At 36.8% G+C, this 20,509-nt stretch overlaps 3 protein-coding genes across 3 annotated transcripts in view; 2 read left to right on the forward strand and 1 right to left on the reverse strand.

Moving 5' to 3' along the window:
* LOC122551899 (shugoshin 2-like) overlaps positions 1-11,769 on the forward strand; it is a 28,742-nt gene extending 16,973 nt beyond the window's left edge. Inside the window, exons 3-8 of the mRNA XM_043694467.1 lie at positions 2,096-2,271; positions 2,644-2,754; positions 4,397-4,470; positions 5,322-5,560; positions 9,378-11,655; positions 11,742-11,769. Of these exons, the coding sequence (XP_043550402.1) occupies positions 2,096-2,271; positions 2,644-2,754; positions 4,397-4,470; positions 5,322-5,560; positions 9,378-11,655; positions 11,742-11,769 (2,906 nt within the window). The remainder of the gene's footprint in view (positions 1-2,095; positions 2,272-2,643; positions 2,755-4,396; positions 4,471-5,321; positions 5,561-9,377; positions 11,656-11,741) is intronic.
* On the forward strand, positions 11,707-18,572 carry LOC122551327 (shugoshin 1-like). Its single transcript, XM_043693042.1, has 3 exons — positions 11,707-11,858; positions 14,482-14,641; positions 18,245-18,572. Exons 1-3 carry the CDS (start codon positions 11,816-11,818, stop codon positions 18,348-18,350), a joined length of 309 nt encoding a protein of 102 aa, XP_043548977.1. The 5' UTR covers positions 11,707-11,815; the 3' UTR covers positions 18,351-18,572.
* The window catches only part of idh1 (isocitrate dehydrogenase (NADP(+)) 1), a 38,233-nt gene continuing 34,041 nt past the window's right edge, over positions 16,318-20,509 (reverse strand). Inside the window, exon 10 of the mRNA XM_043693040.1 lies at positions 16,318-18,294. The gene's annotated coding sequence lies outside the window, so the exon portion shown is untranslated. The remainder of the gene's footprint in view (positions 18,295-20,509) is intronic.

A 20,509-nucleotide genomic window follows, 5' to 3' on the forward strand; every position in this document is an offset into this window, starting at 1 on the left:
GGTCTGAGTGGGATGTCTGGTTTGTGCACTTTAGGTAGTCCATAGAATCTGGGGGTGTTGTTGCTTTCAGGTTTCATTCTTTGTAGGTCCAACCTGGTTATCTGTCTGTTTTTTTGTAGATTCCTCAGTGTGTTATTTATCCTATTGGTGAGCTGTGGGGTGGGGTCAAACTCCCTCTTTTGGTAGGGAATTTGACCCCACCCCACAGTTCACCAATAGGATAAATAACACACTGAGGAATCTACAAAAAAAGACAGATAACCAGGTCGGACCTACAAAGAATGAAACCTGAAAGCAACAACACCCCCCCAGATTCTATGGACTACCTAAAGTGCACAAAGATGTAATGCAATCCTGGTTATGCTGTTATGCAATAATCATACACCGGTGATATTGCAGCAAATCTGATAGGGAAGGGTCTTTTCATTACAACTCTGGCATAGGAATTTCTAACAGTAAATAATGTTGATGTAAGACTTGTTAAATATTACTGTTTGATATTCTATGGAGAATTAGTGTATTGAGGTGAAGTATTGAGGTGAGGATGGCAGACATAGAAAATAGGTGCCCTTCAGGGCTCCTGCGTCAATCAATGTGATCAAGGCTGCTTATCCAACTCAGTGCCCTGTTTTTGCTACCTCTCCATAATCTTTGATCCCTTTAACGCTAATATTTATATTTAATTCCTTCCAAAAAAAAATGCAATATTTCGTTTTTGGATGCTTTCTTTGGCAACAAGTTGTACCTTTCTCTCTGGATGAAAATATTTCTCATCTCATTGGGAGTGTTAATGAAATGTCAAATAGAAATGGCTAAAAGGAATTACTGTCCCACCCCTGAACTTCCTTTTCATTTAGGTCAGCTCCTCCTACAATCCTCTTATTGCCTATTTTATTACATTTTAAGTTTTGCTTTTGGTTAGCTGTTTTTTTCCCACACTGTCCCTTGGCAGAATTTATACCTCACCTTGCCCTACTTTGTTAATTCATCACTGTAATAATTATTCATTCAGAAACAGAAATAAATCTGGCATGATTTTTGGGGAGAAAGTGGAGTTAATGTTTCAAATCTGGTAACTCTTCACCACAATTATTGATTGGTGCCTGCCGCTCATTGGTTTAATATAGCAGCAAATTAAAATAAATGTTTTAGTTGTGAAACGTTATCTTACAAATTAATTTGTATCTTATTAGCTAGATTGCAACATTCAATAGTAACTTTTTGTAGCTGTCTCTGTGGTACAGTTTCTCTTAGGTTTTGAGTTGAGATTTTGTGTTGCAATTTCACAATGTCAGCACAAACCACTGTATTGTAATTTATTTTCTTGAGTTTGTTCAACTTAATTTTTGATTTCCATGTTAGACTCTGTTATTCAGTTTTAAAAGGTACTGTCATCAGATTCTTTGAATGATCAAATTACAGTAATAGGTTTCAGTATAGGGTTTTGACATGTGTAACAGACAGTGATAATTTTATAAGAATATTCATGGTGATCTGTTATGTACTCCCCATCTCGGGGAAAAACATTATTGTGATTGCCCTGTTTAATCTTGTCAAATGTTACTAAGTAGACTTTTTCCTACAGCTGATTGGGTTATTCTTTGTGGCTATTTCAATAGAGCATAAAAGTAACATTCTGAAATCAGGTCTGCATATGACACCATTATGTTATTTAAACAAAAATTTATTTAACTAAACACTCATTTTGTCAGTTAGTATTTGTCAGTTAATCTTGGAAGCCTTGAGCCACCCACATTTGTAGTCATGGTTGGTGGTTCTTGTATAACTGTTTCTAGTTTCAACAAACAAGTTGAAACAAACTTACACTTTACTCTTCCAAAAGACCTATAAACTGTGAAAATGTTTACTTTTAAAATAGATTAGATCTTTTGTGTTTCCTCGATTGTCTTGTTTCTTGCAATTAACAGCCCATTTCACGTCAGTTCTGCAATGTGCTTAACACTCACTTAGTCTAAATTCATCATATTGCTATACTGCAAGCAGTGGTTTAACAGCTGTTTTTGAGGATGCCAGATGAAAGATAATTTCTACATTGCATACTGAACTTGATCCATTGCAATCATTTTTGTTTCAGACAACTCCTCAATGATGAAGATTTCACTTAAAAATAACAATAAAGCTTTGGCATTAGCACTTGCTGAAGAGAAGAAAAAGTATAGATTGTCTGAACAGGAAAAAGTAATTCTTCAAAAAGAAATATGTATTCAAAATTATGACATAGTTATGCTCCAGCAAAGGTTGACTACTCAGGTAAAAAGGGCAATTTTTTGATTCTTTCTGATTGTCAGCCATGTTCTTTAATGTGGAATTGTAATTGAACATTTTTGGGATCCCTGCCTTCCATTTAGATGATATTGTAGTTCAATATGGCTTCTCATAAGTTGGAGTCAGAATGCTGCTTCTAGATTGGGAGTCAATTACCAGAGTTATTCTGCATCAATTCCTCAAAATATAGGTGGATCTACCTAATTCTGGGGGAAAGACTAACACTAATAACTGAAAGTGGAGCCAAAGGGATCGAGTTTAAGGCAGTGAAGTTTTAGCCAACATCTAACCTTTGAATGTGGGTTTAATAGAGTCTTGAATACTGTTGATATGATGTCCGAATTTGTATCTTTTGAGAAACAGAATGCAAAACTTTCAACCTTGGAAGAATTTTTGATGAAGCTAAAAAGCTGCTTCTCTGATGCTACTGATTACTTGTCAACTGCCATCAGTACCTGTGAATGTGATGTAAGGATTTGTTTTTATTCAGTTTCTTTCTGAACTTTTCATATTGGATTGCAATTGTAAGTTTTAATAGAATCTAGGCTCTGCATCAAACAACTTATACAACAGCTGAAGTATTTTTAACTGGAACTTAAAATATTACAATAATGAAATAATGGCCTATTATTCAACACAGTTAAATGAAGTTAAGATAATTGGTAAAGAGAAACAACAAAGGAGAAAAAGCATCCAATGAATAATGATTTGGAGTAGACTATCTCAAATTGCAGTGGAAACAAATGCAATAGAAACTTTGAGAATTGGATAGGTACTTGAAAGTAAGATTTTTTAAATCCTTTCATGGGATTTTAACACGACTGGTAAGATTAACATTTGCTGCTGAACTGTAATTGCCCTTGAGAACCTGATGTACTGCTTTCTTGAACTACTACGTGTAATCCAACTGGTGTAGATATGTTTGATGCAGTTTAAAAGGATTTGGATAAAGAGAGCAGACAAAAAAATGACAGATTGAATATAATTTTGAAAATGTGAACTTCTCTGCTTTGGCAAGAAAAAAGAAAAGCAATATATTTTATTGAAGAAAGACTGTAGAACTCTACAGCACATGGGAACCTAGTTGTCCTGGTACATGAACACAAGGGGTGTTTAGGCATTTGCTTCAATTGCTTATTAAGGCAAATGGAAGAATTACTGCAGTGAAGAAATAGGTCATTGATTTAGCTGATCCATATTATTGTATGTGCTCTATTCAAAGGTTTTTCCATCTTCATATTGCCTATCAGCTTAAGGTTTTCTCCCTGACATGTTTATTGGGCTTCCCAATAAATACTTAATCTTCCTTTCCTGAAATGGAAACTTCTTCACATCTGCTTTTATAAAAATATAATCTTAAAGGCCTTCATTAGGTTAACTCTTAAAACTTTCATGGATAAAAATGTTACATCCTGTAGAGTCTTTCCTGACCAGTACAACCTTTCATTTTGGCATTATCTTTGTAAATTTGTTTTTCTTGCACTGCCTCTAACTTTTCAATATCCTTAATATTAAATGGAGATCAGAATTGTACACAGTATTTAATCAGCATTCTGTGCAAATTTAACATCCTGCTTTTCAGTTCTTTTCCTCTATAAATACTGTCTTTTTAACCAGCTTCATTTTGAGTGGTTTTATATATCTGTACCCCTGGATCTATTGCTACTCTGATGTACTTTCCAAGGAATATAGAGCCACATTACCATTCGACCAAATGCAGCATCCCCCCATGTTTAAATTGAAGTTTACTGGCCAGTTATGTACCATGTTGCAAGGTTGTTCATATCTTTTTTTTTGCAATCATATGCAGGGTTAATTGTGTCCCAGTCTGATGTATTTGTGTGACCTTCACTTAACATGAAACACAAAGGTAGTGAGCTCACCCTTTGATGCTGTGCTTTATGATCGGGTGTTGAGTTCTTCATGCTCTCCTTTCTCCCTGTCTCTAAAGCTCCCATTAAAAATGGTGTACTAATGGGTAACTGTCTATTATAGATTTTTCAAACCTCTCGCTGTATCAATTTGACTGAAGTAATGAAAATTAGGCTAACCATTTACTATATATCTACTTGTATTCTCCCCACTGAGGCATTTACTTCTTTCAATGTAGTTTCAGGAATATCAGTGGAATGGTATGTTATTCCAAAGAAGTAACCGTGTAAGTGAAGATTCCAACTGCAACTTGTAAGTAATCAACAAAGTTATAATGCTTTAGAATGATCTGCAAATTACATTTATTCAAAGCTTAAAGAAAAGTGTATTCCAAAATTCAGGGCAGCAGTTAGCTTATGAGATTCAATTACAGTGTGTCAAATGAATACATAATAAATATACAAGTAGTTCAAAATGAAATTCCAACTCTACAAGAATTCTGAAGTGCAGTTTGCTTCCTGTGAAATAACTTGTATTTTTTTGTTTTGACTTGTGTTGTTTCTTTACCTCTCATCTCACACTCTCTTTTGTCTCTCACATACTCTCAGCGTAGCAGACAAGCATGCAGACTGTTTCCAGGTTTTAGCTAGTGACTTGATTTAGTTCAATGAGGAAGCCCAGATTTTCTTAGTGAAGCCCCTAGCTGAGATGAGCATATCCCTGAAGTTACTGTGGTCAACTGTGGCTAGCTAATGATGTCAACAAACATTTTTTTTTTGAAGTCTTAAATTTTGATACACGAAATAATGCCTTTGTCATCATGAAAACAAGTTCTCCAATTAGACAAATTCTTCCTGACAAGCTGCTGAAAGTTTGGATAAGATTTGAATAGGTACATGAATAAGAAAACTTTAGAGGGATACGGCCCAAACACCGGCAAGTGGGATTTGTTTAGTTTGGAAAACTTGGTTGAAGTGGATAAATTGGACCAAAGGGTCTGTTTCCATTCAATATGACTCTATAAGACCAAGTATAGTGTAAAGCTGTTAAGTTGATTGGTGAGAACCATGTTGATTTTTGAGATATACAGTGAAAAACAAATGCAAAAATAAAACATACCAGATTAAACAAATTGACTTCCTGAATGCCTATTTTGATTACAGAAATACTAAGTTACCATCAGACGCTCTGCCCAAATTTGGAATTGAAGGAAGATACAAAACTAACGCCATCCTGGATGACAAAATCGATCCCTTGAAACAAGCTGTCGTAGTTCCAGTAGAGGATTCTACATCTTCGGCTACTGGACCAACACGTCAAACTTTTACTGTGAATTTCCATGAAAATGTCAATGAACCAAATAACTACAGTGAGCAAACTGAATTTGGGCAACATAATAAAGGCAAGTACAGCTTTAAAAAAAGTCTATTAAGTAAATGCTCCTACAGCTGGCAATCACTTATTACTCATTGTCTATGTACTTTTAACCAACAGAAACACTAAATGACAACTTGAGTAATTGTTCTGTAAGGCAATATAGTTCTGGGCAATTAAGTGGACAAAATTTAAATGGTGCAAAAAAGTGCGGGTGAAATATAATTTGCATTTAGTTTGCACTTTTTATAACATTTTGTGATTGACTTTAAAATATCCTTTTGAAATATCTTAGCAAATCACTCTGTATCAAAACCACTACCCTTATGAAAAGGAATGAAACCAGGTGAACCATTGGCATCAACTTAAGTACTGGAAATTGTAAAGTCAAACCCAGCCTGACTGTTCGGGTGGCTTTGCAGGGTCAATCAGGAGTTTGTGCCAAAGTTAGGGAGAACATCCCCATTGACGAGTCAAGCATAGCTTGACTTAGTTATACTCAAGGAATTATTCCATACTCAAGTCTAGAGGACTTTGTATGTATGTATGTGTTGTATGTGTGTGTGTATGCATTAAATGTGACAGCACCATGATGTACCATTAGGAAGGAGTGTTGCTCTGGGAGGCCACAACATTAACTCTGGGTTTCATGATGTCTCGTGGCATTAAGTCAAACATGGGCAAGCAACCCTTCTCTGATTACCATTTGTCACCAGCTCAACTGATCAATCAGTACTCCTCCACTAGTTAGTGGAAATACTGAGGTTGCAGAATGTATTCTTGGTGGAAGACTTCAATGTTTATCACCAGGTATGGTTATATAGTGCTGATTGAGCTGGCTGAATCCTAAAGGACACTGCTGGTGATGATCAGAGAGCCAGCAAGAGAGAAAGCTAAACTGATGTCACTCTCCTCAAACTGCCTACATCTGGCCATGAGCATGTAGGTAGAAGTAATCACTGTACATGTCATTGTGCTGCCAAATCTTGTTGTCATATTGATATGTTGGGTTATGTGCATGACATTACTATTGTGTTAAATAGAATACATTTCAGATAGATCTAGCAACTCAACTGGGCTTCCATGAAACCATCAACTGCAGAATTATATCCGTACAGAATTAATCTGTAGCTCATTTGGAGCATATCTCTGCAATCTTCTATTACCATTAAGCTAGGAGATGAACCCTGCTTCATTGAAGAGTGCAGAGGAGCATACCAGGAGCAGCACCAGTCATACCTAAAAATGGGGTGTCAACCTGGTATAGCCCTGGTATAACGCAGAATTACTTGCAAACAAAACCATGGAAGCAGCATGCAATAAACATGACTAGATTAGAGTTGCGCTCGAAAAGCACAGTTGGTCAGGCAGCATCCGTGGAGCAGAAAAATCGATGTTTCAGACAAAAGCCCTTCATCAGGAATGGAGGCAGGGAGCTTTCCACATCCATCAAAGCTTCACCTGCACATCAACCAATGTCATTTATTGTATCCGTTGCTCCCATGCTGTCTCTTCTACATTGGGGAGACTGGACGCCTCCTCGCAGAGCGCTTTAGGGAACATCTCTGGGACACCCACACCAATCAACCCCACTGCCCCATACCCCAACATTTCAACTCCCCCTCCCACTCTGCCAAGGATATACAGGTCCTGGGTCTTGTCTGACGCTTGGAGGAAGAACACATCATCTTCCGCCTTGGAACACTTCAACCCCAGGGCATCAATGTGGACTTCACCAGTTTCCTGATTCCACCCCCCCCCCCCCACCTTACCCCAGTTCCAGACTTCCAGCTCAGCACCATCCTCATGACCTGTCCTACCTACCAATCTCCCTTCTCACCTCTCCACTCCACCCTCCTCTCTAATCTATCACCTTCATCCTCACCTCCATCCACCCATTGTAGTCTTGTTACCTTCTCCCCAGCCCCTCTCTCTCTTCCAAGTGTGGCATCTAGGACTCTAGCAAAACTGGAGGCAGTAGGAATCTGGTTGGTTGGGTAGGGGTGAACTTTCCACTGGAGCCATACGTAGTGCAGAAGATGATGGATGTGGTTGTTCAAGATAAGTAATCTGTCCTGGGCTGTCAGTGCAGGAGTTCCTCAGAATACTGTCCCAGGTCTAACCATCTCCAGCTGCTTCAATTATGACTTTCCCTCTACCATAAGATCAGAAGTGGAGGTGTTCACTCATTCTGTTTAGCAATGTTCACCATGTCTTAGATACTGAAGCAGCTATGGCTACATCCAGCCATACCTGGTCAACATTCAGGCTTAGACTAAAAAGTGACAAGTAACACAAATGCCAGGCAATGGTAATCTCTAACGAGAGAGAATCTAACCATCTCCAATTGATATTCAGTGGAATTACCATCTCTGAAGCCCCCACTACCAATATCTTGCAGCCTAACATTGACCAGAAATTGAATTGGATCGGTTATTCCTTATTGTCTGAGGTCGGAGGCTAGGAATTCTGCAGTGACTGACTTTCCTCCTGTTTCTCTGTGCCTGCTCACCATAACGTATGGGATAGAATACTGTTCACTTACCTGGATGGGTGCAACTCCAAGCACACTCCAGAAACTCAATCAGCATTTTTAACCTTCGCCACCAACCTATAGTGGGCAGCAGTAGGTACTACTTACAAGATGCACTGCAGCAAATTGCCCTAGCTGCTTTACAACTACAACCCTATGCACCTAGAAGGATAAAGTCGGCTAGATAGGAATGTCATCACTTGCAAATTCCCCTCCAAGCTACGTTATCCCGGCTTGGAACTGTAGTGTTCATTCTTTTATTGTTGCTTTGTCAAAATCTTGGAACTTCCTTTCTGCAATATTGGTGTCCTGACAAGCACTCCAGAAATTCCAGAAGACAGCTCCTTATGACTGTCTTAAAGGCATTTATGGATGAGCCATAAATGTTGGCCCAGCCTTCCCCTGAAGGAACATATAATGAAAAAAACAGTTACCTCTGAACATCTCAAAATACTTTATAGCTGATGGACTATTTTTGTTGTCATTATTGTAATATAAGAAATGCAGCAGCTAATTCACAAGCTCCTGCAAGCACCAATGTGATGATCAGGTAAACTGTTTTAGTGATGTTGATTGTGAGGAAAACATTGGCCTTGACACAAGGGGTAAAGCCAATGTCCATTTTTGGAATAGTGCTATGATGTAGTCTTCATTTATGGGAGAGGTCAGGCAGGTCCTAGATCTCAACCAGCAGTTAGCATCTCTCTCAGCAACCTCACTGGAAGTAGGCTTAGAATTTTGTTTGCACTCAAATCTTGAAAGTAGAACTCGAGTCCACAACATTTGTGAATCAACTAAGACATGGCTAACACCACAATTTACAGCTTCAAGGCTTTTTTTAAATCAACAACATTGTTGCAACTTCAGTTTGATTAGAAAATAATGAGAAAGTTAACTTATTAATTTCTGTTTTTCCAGCCTTTGAGTAGATTAATTTGGAGTCTTAGTTAAGAATTTTAAAAAGGTAGAAGGACAGCTTTCCTTTTCTTCACTCTTTTTTCCCCCCCACCCTCCCAACCACAAAAAAAAAACCAGACAGCTGGCATGAGGCCCTTTGGGAAAGGCCTGCCAAGTTAGGAGCCAGTATGGCAGTTTACAAGGCATTGGTACATTTCCACGGTATTGGCAACCTGCCCCTAATGTTATAATCAGAGACCACCCACCACTATTCTACCTGACTTAAATGCCTTTCTTGCTTCCATACTGTTCATGGGTATGGCAGAAAATATCGTCCTTAATTTTTGCTGCACATCAGTATAGAATTTGATAGAAAATGTTCTTTTTTCAAAAAAAAACTTTTTATGTATTTCAGATACTGTTTCAAATCATGCTTGGCATCCTCAGAATTGTGAAATATCTTCCATGAATAACTTTCTTGTTCCACACACATCATTTACTGAGCAAATGCCTGAAACTCAGCAGAATGAAACTATTGTTGCATGTCAAAATGTTACCTTAAGAAAGAAAGATTCATGTTCCCGAAGTTCTAAAATATCTCTGGAATTACTGGAGAAAAAGTGTGCTTCCTTGGCAAGAGAATCTTGTTCAAGAAATTCTAAAATCATTGATATTCCCGATTTTCACAGAATAAGTTTGGGTGGACCACAAGTTGAAATTTCTCCGATGCCACACAGCTCACATCCTTCTGATCCGCAGAAGTGTGGCACAAACCTGATTACTGAAGAACAGTCAGTTGAGCAACAGAAACCTGAAGTGACTGTCCTTGATGCAGAAATGGATCTAACTACAAGTGAAGCTGTAGAAATTGTTACTGTTGGAACAAATTCTACAAAGGGCAGAACGAAAAAAACTGGAAGAGATAATATGGAAGTTGAAACAACCTCCAAGAGTGTGGCAACTCTGCGAAAAGTAAAACAAACTAAGGGAAAAAATTCCAATAGTGCTCAAAGAAATTGCAACATTGATTCTCAGCTGTTTGAAAAGACACAAAGAAAGTGTTCTGAGGAATTTTCTGTCTTTGACCAAAACTCTATAAATAATAATGAGGAGCCCAATGTTCGTATTCCAAGCAGTGGACTGAATAATTGGCTAGTGCATAAGCAGAATATCCACCAAAATGATCAGAAGGAAGATAGTCAGATTGAAAGTTCTTCTAAAAATAATATAAACAGTATGAAAGAAACATTTGAGAAAAATACATTTAAAATTCATAACAGCATTAAGGACAGCTCATGTAATTTATTTGCCTCGAGGGCTAGTGAAATTTATAATAAACCAGAGAGGAATGAATGTCTAAATAATGAGGAAGAGAGCAGAGGAATTTCAAATACTTTGCAAGGAAATTTCTGTAATGTAAAAGAAAAGGTTGGACAAGGAACATTTACTGTGTTGAAGTATCACAATGTTGAGGAAAGTACATCTAATCTAATTAAACAGCAAACAGTAGAGCGTGAAGTGGAAATGGCTAAACATCCAGTATTAGAAGATTACAGGAATTTAAATAACAGGAGCACTAGCCGAAGGACATTTTTGGTGACAGGGAGCAACAACATTAAAGATAATTCGCCTAAAGCAGTTGGTAAGAAAAAGCTTGGAAAGCAGAGTGTAGTGGTAACAAATGAATATTCAGATAATTTAGAGGAGGGCTGCAGGAGCTCTCATGCGACAGAGGAAAATACTAACATTAAAGGTAAGACTGACCGAAGGACATTTGTGGTCATAGAAAAACACAACAGCATTAAAGATATTTCACCTAAATCATTTGGACAGGAGAAACTTAAAAAGCAGAGTTTGATGATAACAAATGAATATTCAGGTAGTTTGGAGGAGGGTTGCAAGAACTGTAATGCTTCAGGAAAGAATATTGATAACAAAAGTAAGGTTAACCGAAGGACGTTTGTTGTATGTAAACGCCACCGGACCATTAAAGAAGATTCAACAAATTCATTGTTATGGCATGATGGCAAAGAGAAAAATGAAGTGGAGATGGTTGAGTGTTTAGGTAACTTAAAAGTTAGCAATACAAATAATATTGATAACCAAAAGATGATCGTAGTGCTTAAAAGGGGCAAAAAATCATCCAAACGAGAGAAATTTAGAAATCAGCCTGAAATTACAATGGCTGAATCTTTGGATAATCTGGAAGAAACCAGCAAGAGTTATAATGACTTGGAAACAAATATTGATAACAAAAAACGCAAAGCTGACATGGCTGCAGTGCACAAAAAACGAAAGAAATTTGAACAAAACCTCTCTGACCTAATTAAAGAAGAGAAAGATGATGAACCAGATACAATAACTGCATGTTTGCCTTGCACAGAAGGGTACAGTGAAACTTCTGTCATGCAACAAGATTACATAAAAGGAATAGACGACCAAACGACATTTGTGGCAAACAAAATACTGGAAAATATTGAAAATCTACCTAATCTAATTGTGGAAAATCAAAGTGAAGAGCAAATGGATGTAAATCAGCACTTGAATAGAAACAGGAAAAACTGCGATCAAAATGCAGGTGTTTCTCCTGAAAATTATTGCAATGTGAAGGAAAGATTGGATAGAACAATTGCAGTTTGCAAAAATATTGAAGATCCACCTCGCTCAATACTGGCAGCAAGAAAAACATTACAGTATGAAATCAAGAAGGAACGAGCAGAGTGTGAGCAGAACACCCACAAAATTTTAAATCATGATTGCATAACTACTTCAAAAAAAGAAAGCCAACTTGTGGAGGAAATCTCTAGAAATAGCTCCAATGAATCTGTCACATGTCTATCCAGACGGGATGATATGGCTGTGGGTGTAACAACTGCAAAGTGCCCAAGAGTTCAAGGTATGCCTTTATCTTTGGTCAAACAATTAACCAATGTATATATGCACAATTTATACTACATGGCAGTTAGAACATCTCCCTCATTCTATTTTAGACATATATGCAATTTCAATCTCCGCTGTCTCAACATTTCACAATGACTTATTTTTTGTGACCCCTTTATCTGTGGAAAAGGAAATCTTCTGGTCTTTAAAATTATGAAAGAGTTTGATTAGATAATTGCAAAGATTATGTTTTCACTTAAATATAATATGATTATTCAATGATCAAATCAATTAAGCAATTTCTTTATTGTATTGATCATTTGAGTGGGCAGAATAGCATTGGTGTGTGTAAAAGGAGACATGGTGCCTATGTGAGAGAAAATAGATGAATATGTGGACAAGATGGGGGTAGATGGTGGAAGAAGGTAATTTAAGGTGTGAGGATATTTCTTTGGACTATGCCAACAAAAGAACTCTCAACCCATTAGTGTTGTAGAACCTTTTATCAGGTGATTATTTTGGGTTACCACCACTAGATTCCCATAATTTTCAAACTTTCATTACATTTGGGTAATCATGCCTTTAAAGGAATTGCACAATTAATGTAACAACTGAAAAATTTATATTTACTACTTGAACAGGCAGACATAACCATTATTTAATTTCTCCTCTGAACCAATAGTAGTAGTTCTTTCTATCAAACCTAAGGTAGAAGACAGAGGGTGGTGGTGGAGGGATATTTTTCAGACTGGAGGCCTGTGACCAGTGGAGTGCCACAAGGATTGGTGCTGGGTCCTCTACTTTTTGTCATTTACATAAATGATTTGGATGCAAGCTTAAGAGGTACAGTTAGTAAGTTTGCAGATGACACCAAAATTGGAAGTGTAGTGGCCAGCAAAGAAGGTTACCTCAGGATCTGGACCACATGGGCCAATGGGCTGAGAAGTGGCAGATGGAGTTTAATTCACTTAAATGCGAGGTGCTGCATTTTGGGAAAGCAAATCTTAGCAGGACTTATACACTTAATGGTAAGGTCCTAGGGAGTGCAGGTTCATAGCTCCTTGAAAGTGGAGTTGCAGGTAGATAGGATAGTGAAGAAGGCATTTGGTATGCTTTCCTTTATTGGCCAGAGTATTGAGTACGGGCGTTAGGAGGTCATGTTGCAGCTGTACAGGACATTGGTTAGGCCACTGTTGGAATATTGCGTGCAATTCTGGTCTCCTTCCTATTGGAAAGATGTTGTGAAACTTGAAAGGGTGCAGAAAAGATTTACAAGGATGTTGCCAAAGTTGGAAAATTTGAGCTATAGGGAGAGGTTGAATAGGCTAGGGCTGTTTTCCCGGGAGCATCAGAGGCTGAGGGGTGACTTTATAGAGTTTTATAAAGTCATCAGGGGCACGGATAGGGTAAATAGACAAAGTCTTTTCCCTGAAGTGGGGGAGTCCAGAACTAGAGGGCATAAGTTTAGGGTGAGAGGGGAAAGATATAAAAGAGACCTAAGGGGCAACCTTTTTACACAGAGGATGGTATGGCTATGGAATGAGCTGCCAGAGGATGTGGTGGAGGCTGGTACAATTGCTGCATTTGAGGCATTTGCATGGGTATATGAATAGGAAGGGTTTGGAGGGATATGGGCTGCGTGCTGGCAAGAGGGATAGATTGGGTTGGAATATCTGGTCGGCAAGGACCGGTTGGACTGAAGGGTCTGTTTCTATGCTGTATGACTCTATGACTAGAATGAGAGTCTTTCCGCTGGCTGGTTGGCAGGAACCAGAATCTGGCCAACATTGGTGAACAAGTGTTGGCCCGCATGTGGGTGATCAGGAGTTGGGTAGCCTGGGGAAGAGAGATTCCGAATGCTTGCGAGGAGAAAATGAATCAGCAGCATTGGAGATTTAGAAGGATGAGAGTTGACAATCTCTGGTGAGGAGAGAAAGTGATTTGGCTGTCTGGAGTAGAAGGGCAAATGAATTAATGCTGCTCATCTTAGAGATGGGTGTGTGATAAGAGAGAACAAGATTTGGCATCTACCATCAAGTATGCAAGGAGAAATGGCTTCTGACCTACTTGCATGTGAGTTCCATGAAGGCCAATGTTTGTTAGTCCCAACACTTAGCTTGGCCTTGGTCCCAATCTCCTTCCCTCGTGATCAGGATTTTGGCCTCGGTTTTTTCTCTCTCTACTTTAGTGTCAAAAAAAGCCAAAGAAAGTTTTCCTGCTTAGCTCTGCTTCTTGACACTTTGTAATGGTTATTTTTATTAATTAGTCATTTAAATCATCAATTTATTGATTTTTGCTTTGGAATTTTTTTCAAATATGTTGTGATAAACTTTTGTTCCTGAAATCTCCTCACTGCATCCCTCCTTATCACGAGTGCAAGGGAAATTCAAAAATGACTCCCTCCACTTCATCCCCCCATTGAACAGTTTGAACAATGCTGCCATACGTTGTCCATTTGAGTAAAATAATAGGTAAGTAATTTCCCATTGTATTTAATTATATTTTAAATGCAACAAATCTGATGGTAACTCTTTGTGCTCTATACTATACTGCACCATTAACTCTAATTGTTTGTCATTCTTTGCATTTTAACTTGTACCTTTAATATTAAAATCAGATGTTCCTTCATATTGTTTCAGAGAAAAAAGAATGGGAAGTTCTAAAGGATGTGACAAATGTAACCCAGAACAAACTTGGTTGTCAGTCACAACTCACTAAAGAAAATCAAGGTCTTTTCAGTTCACGAAGCAAACGTCAAACTACTACAGTGTTAACTTATAAAGAACCAGCAATAGGCAGGTATGTGAATTCATTTTGTTCCTCACTTTTGAAATATGAAAATAAAATGTCTCATTGGTTCAAATTCAAATGTTCATTTCACAAATTTGGAAAATGCTGAAGTTATTTTATGCTAAAATTTCAAATCTGGTTGAAAATGAAGTTCATTTTAAGGACATTTCCACAAAGGAAGGTTATCTTACTTTCTGTTCTGAATTTTTTTTAATCTTGTAATACATTGCTCCTAATTCTGCACTGCTCAGTTAATGGAACAGTCTGTTACTTTTTACTGTTTCACCTTTTTCATAATTTTAGCAACCTTTACCAAATCACACTGCGTTTTCCTGTGATCTAATAAATTCTCATTTTGCAAGATCTTCATGATTATCTCCTTGCATGTCCTAGTGAATCTATGCTGTTGTTTCTATTGCTGCAACACCTTTCCAATAGCAAGAACAAAATTGCTTGATTTTACTACAGTTTTATATAAATTGATGGTAATATCAGAAATTTATATTCCATAGCTCATTCTAAAAAAAATCCAGTTTATTTTATTCTGGTCACGTTCACTTGAGATGCACTTTGTCTTGTGAACTTTTGATCTTTGCTATTCCATAGCATGAGCCTTCTCTCCAAACCACACATTGTATATTTTTAAAATCAAAGTGTACTGTTGTTTAACTAAGCCAACATTACTTTTCATTGAGCATTTTTGAAATTTTCAGAAAATAAGCATCATTTGAGAACAATCTTTCATATTTTGATATGAGCAAAAGCAAGTACATAAACTTTCCATTTTTGTTTGTTGATGAAAGCATTGAAATAAGAACAGAATGGAAGAAACCCTTTTGATTTAAATGTATTGTATTGGAGAATTGTAAGTAAAATCAAGCAACAAGTGCTATGAAAGTAGGTTGAAAATACATTCAAATGGCCCTTCAGTCTAACCCATCTACACTGACCATGTGCCCAAACCAAACTAGTCCCGCTTTCCTGCACTTAGCCCATATATTGTCCCTGATGAAGGGCTCTTGCCCAAAACATCGATTTTCCTGCTCCTCTGATGCTGCCTGACCTGCTGTGCTTTTCCAGCACCACTGTGATCTAGACTCTGATCTCCAGCATCTGCAATCCTCACTTTTGCCATATTCCCCCAAACCTTTTCTATTCATGTGCTTATCCAAATGTCTTTTAAGTGTTGTAACTGAACCTACATCCACTACTACTAAAGTTAGTTCATTCCACATTTTGAAAAAAACATGTCTCTCATCTTAAAAATATGCGCTTTTGAATATTCCATTTCCTAAGGAAAAGACTATTGCTATTTACCTTATCTAGGCGCCTCATGATTTTCTTGATCTGTAAGGTCACCCCGCAACCTCCTACGCTTCAGTGAATAAAGGTCCCTGCCTACCTTTTAGTCAAACCTTCCATTCCTGGCAATGTCCCGGTAAATCTTTTCTGAATTCTCTCTAAGTATTAATCTCCTGTCGTAGGGTGACCAGAACTGTACATAGACCTCAGTGTCCTATACAATCTTAACATGATATCCCAATTCCAATATTCAAAGCTCTGAGCAATGAAGGCAAGCATGTTAAGTGCCTCCTTAACCACCCTGTCTATATTGCAGGTTTCAAATAATTATGTACTGGGTTTCTAGTATAATTGTTTATAATTCAATATCAACAGGTTAGACATTTAACAAAAAAATCAAATTTATTTTTACTGAATTAGCAATAAAGTTTTGACTGCTGCAGTTATGCAAGACTACTAAAACATCCAATACAACTACATTTATGAATGTTGAATACATGTTTGGCAAGCAGGAATTAAGGCAGTGAACAGCTGGATTCAGCTCTAGATAATTTTTTGCTGGGCCCAATGAGTTTCAGCTAACCATTTATAAAAATAAAGTCCATGAGTTAAGATAAGCACAGCCAGTTGTAAAACGTTTCTAGAGTAGTCATGAAATATACAATCCAATAAGCTGCATTGAATCGGAATTAATTCATTGTCCTTTTTTATTAAGAGTACAAATTAGCTGAGTATGGTTCCAGAAAAAACAATGAAACTTAAACTGAGTACCAAACGTCTTTGCATCAATTGTGCAACATATTAAGACTTGTGACCAGTGAGTTCAAAGCTTTAAAATAATCTAGCCAATTAAGAAAAACATCTGTCTCATGAAGCATACAAATGAGAGGGTTATTTGCGGAACTGAATTTTTCTCTCTTGAAAGCCCAAGTGGCTCATTTCTGCTCCTGAATCCTACATAAAATCTCCAACATCATGAAATTCAAATATTTGAACATTAAGATGAAATTGGAAGTTTGAAGATCTACAAGCAATATTTGCCTAGATTCCAACATGAATTTACAGCACTGTAAACAATTTCTGTTAATATATAGAAATTTTAATGTGTAAAACCTTTCAAGTTTTATCTTTATTCCCTCTACTTTTGCTGCACTATCTCAATGTTGTGATTGCTGCAATGGGCAGGGTGTGGATTGCAGTCGGAAAAGATAATAGAAATTTGACCGAGAAGCCAAATTTGTGGCATCAGGCCTCACCAGAGATGAAAGCACATATCTCAAACTGATGCTCTAATTCAGTATCATGAACTTCACTATATCACATGTATCATTCTCTTTTGAATTAACCTGAGGCTCCTCTGCCATCTGAAGTGTTTGAGATTCTGTTAAATTATCTAGAAAAACAAGTAGTTCTTCCAGTGGCTTGACTAATATTTATCCTTTAGCTGATATGACTTTTTTAAAAAGTTACCTAGTCATCAAACATTGCTGTTAGTGAGACCTTTACCTGACACTAGTGACTATATGTCAAACTTAATTTTGGGATGTACATGAAATCATTGCGCCAATTACTGCACACGTTATAATCTTTAAATTGATTTGAAAAATGAATTTTTGAAGGTTACATGAAGTGGAGCCATTGGGCAGGTCCTTTTTGAAACAAGGACGATGATGTGAGTAATTTTGTCAGACAAATGTATAGTTTGGAGAACCAAAGGGTACAGGAATACCTATAAACTTGGAGATTACAAAGATAGCATGTTATAAATTGGAGAATTTGAAGAGTTATTTAAATTAACTGACACGAACAAGTCATATCTCATACCTTGAAATTCAGTACTTTAAAGCGCAGTGACAATTATATAGACAGATGTAGCAGCTATTTTGTTTTGGCGCTAGTTAAGAGGAAGGTTGGACGAGACAAACATGGTAGTTCTGCAGCACTTAAGGCATCAGAACTGTGCTATATAGTTCAGTTCTGACCATAAAAGTAGAAATGTATTACATCATTGTCAAAGCAAGTTTAAAAGATTCAGTTTCTGTTGCATCGCAACTTATGTCTTCTTCCAGTCAGTGGTATTTTTAATATTACAATATCCTTACATGGTATATCATTTTAGATTTTGACTGTGGTATATTGCATTGTCTTTAGTTTGCTCAATGAATTAAGGATCATTTATCATACCTTTTAAGGCTGGTGTTTTGCAGGACAAATTTTTGAAAGTGTTAAAGGAAATTTGATGTGCAGTCTTATTAATGCTAAAATAACTATTGGTAATTTACTATTATGCATAACTTGCTCTATTTGCAGAAAACTACGTCGAGGGGATCAATTTACAGACTCGAGCTTTCTCTGCTCACCTGTATATAAAAATAAGAAAAGACAAAGACACAGTGTTCAAAAAGTACACAAATGAAGATATAGGGAAAATACAACATCACAGAATTTCAACTTTTGACAAATTTCAGATCGAGAAATAACACTTGCACTTCCTGCATTTTAAAAATTTCTCTGAAATTGTCATGGCTATCTAAATGCAGCCTAATAAATGTATTTCTTATGTGTTGCCATTACTGTTCATGTTTATATCTAATTAGTACAGGAGAGCTTTCTAGTTGTTCCAAGAAAATATGCAAAACCGTTTAGGATTCTCTATCCACTTTTGAATTTTAAAGGTGCATGGTAACTTTGCTCTTTTTAAGCTGTCTATCAAACCGAGTTGCCATTTTCATTGTAAACATACTTCAAAAACCAGTGTAAAAATATTAATGAAAACCACTAATTAATGTACAGTTGCACTGTAAAGTTCATGCACAAATTCCAAGTTGGTTTATACTAATTATATAAATCTGTCCAGAAAGTGTCAATTCAGTCAAGCTAACTTTTTGATCTCAATGGCTGAACAATCGTCACCAAGCAAGTCTGGTATGTTGCGTGCCAGTGGTGCTGCAGGCAGTAAATATGCACCAAGAGGCAGGAAACCTTTCAGTTCTGCCATGGCCCAGACTGCTTCCAAATCTTCAGTAAAACTTAACATTTAAGTTGCTATTCAGTCGGATTGCCACGGAGCACTACGCACAAGTTCCGGCTAATTTTATCTCTTAATTGCAAAACAGATGCTGACAATGCAGTTGGATTCATTTACATATTAACAAGGCTGCCTTCCAGTTCTGGCTGTCATAATGGCAACAGGAATGGGAGATGAATCAGTCCCACCATTTTCATTGCAATATTTTCCCATTTCCTTTGGGCAGGAAATCTTTATCTCTTGTTGTATTGTTAAACGTTTTGAAACAATATACATAACCAAAAACTGTTGCCATACCTTTGCAAAGTTGTGGCTTAACATGCAAGTTTTAGGTTTTGTACACTTTGGAGGAAAAAAATCACCATTTATTTTAGATGCATTTGCAAAATGGGCAGTTGATTTTAAATTCTGATGTGATTGTCACTCAGTTTGATTAAAAAAATACATTGTTGTGGATTATTTTTAGATATTTTTATTGCACTTTTCTGCTTTGTGAATTAATAGGCAAAACTGAAACTCTTAAGGTTGCATTTTCTTGAAGAATTGTGCAATCACCTCTACAGTATTATGTCCATAAGATCTATGCTAACACCAGCAATGTGCAAGAAACTTGTGGAAACAATAACCTAAAATCAATTTTTGTACTTGCAAGTTTTATTGTTGAAATTGAAAATCTTACTAATTCTATGTACACTAACTGAAGGTGAAATAATTTGTAGACAAATGTGATTAGACTAGAAATCAAGTTACTATTTAATCTTTCGTGCAGTCAAAATAACTAAAGATACTTCGTTCAGTCTTTGGTTCACATATCCTTGGAAGGATAGCTTGTAAGCCATATTTTTTAAAAAAATATTGCTTCCTAGGAGGTAGAGCCAGCAGGTGTGCACATGTACTATCCCAGTTCCAGAAAGATTTTGCCAGTGATCTACGTGGGAATACCCAACATACGTCGGCAGTTTACTGGGTTAATGTACAAGGTCTACTTTGATGCAAGAATGTTAAGTCTTTTAAATGTTTTCCAGCTTTATTTTAAAATTCAGTTAATTTGCAGATGGAAAAAAAAGTTACTGACAGGTGCTATTAAATCTTAATACAACCATATTTGCTTTAAAATTCAAACTTAAATTAGAATGACTAGAGTGTGATTGTATGACATAACGTTCTGTAAATTCTCTCATGTTCAAAACCACTAAATGAAATATTTAATAAATTTGGTTCAAATAAAGCTTCTGAAATTTGTTCCCCAGCACAAACGAGAAGTTTGAGAGGTAGAAAAAAAGGCTGATTAAATAGTACTAGTTCTTCCTGAAACACTGAATAATCTTTTAGAAGAGAGTATCATCTAAGCATGTAAGTGTAACAGATCTGAGCAAAAATATGTCTAATTTGGAAGAGATTAAGCCTTGAATTCAAAGTGTATTCCGAAAATGGTATAAAAAGATAACAGCTGAAACAATGTATTTGTAAAAATATATTGGATACATATCTTAGCTGAAAATTATTTTCAAAAACATTGGTCAATAAATTACAATTTGGATTTAAAA

This window comes from Chiloscyllium plagiosum, chromosome 7 (assembly GCF_004010195.1).
Source record: "Chiloscyllium plagiosum isolate BGI_BamShark_2017 chromosome 7, ASM401019v2, whole genome shotgun sequence".
In the NCBI taxonomy this organism is placed as follows: domain Eukaryota; kingdom Metazoa; phylum Chordata; class Chondrichthyes; order Orectolobiformes; family Hemiscylliidae; genus Chiloscyllium; species Chiloscyllium plagiosum.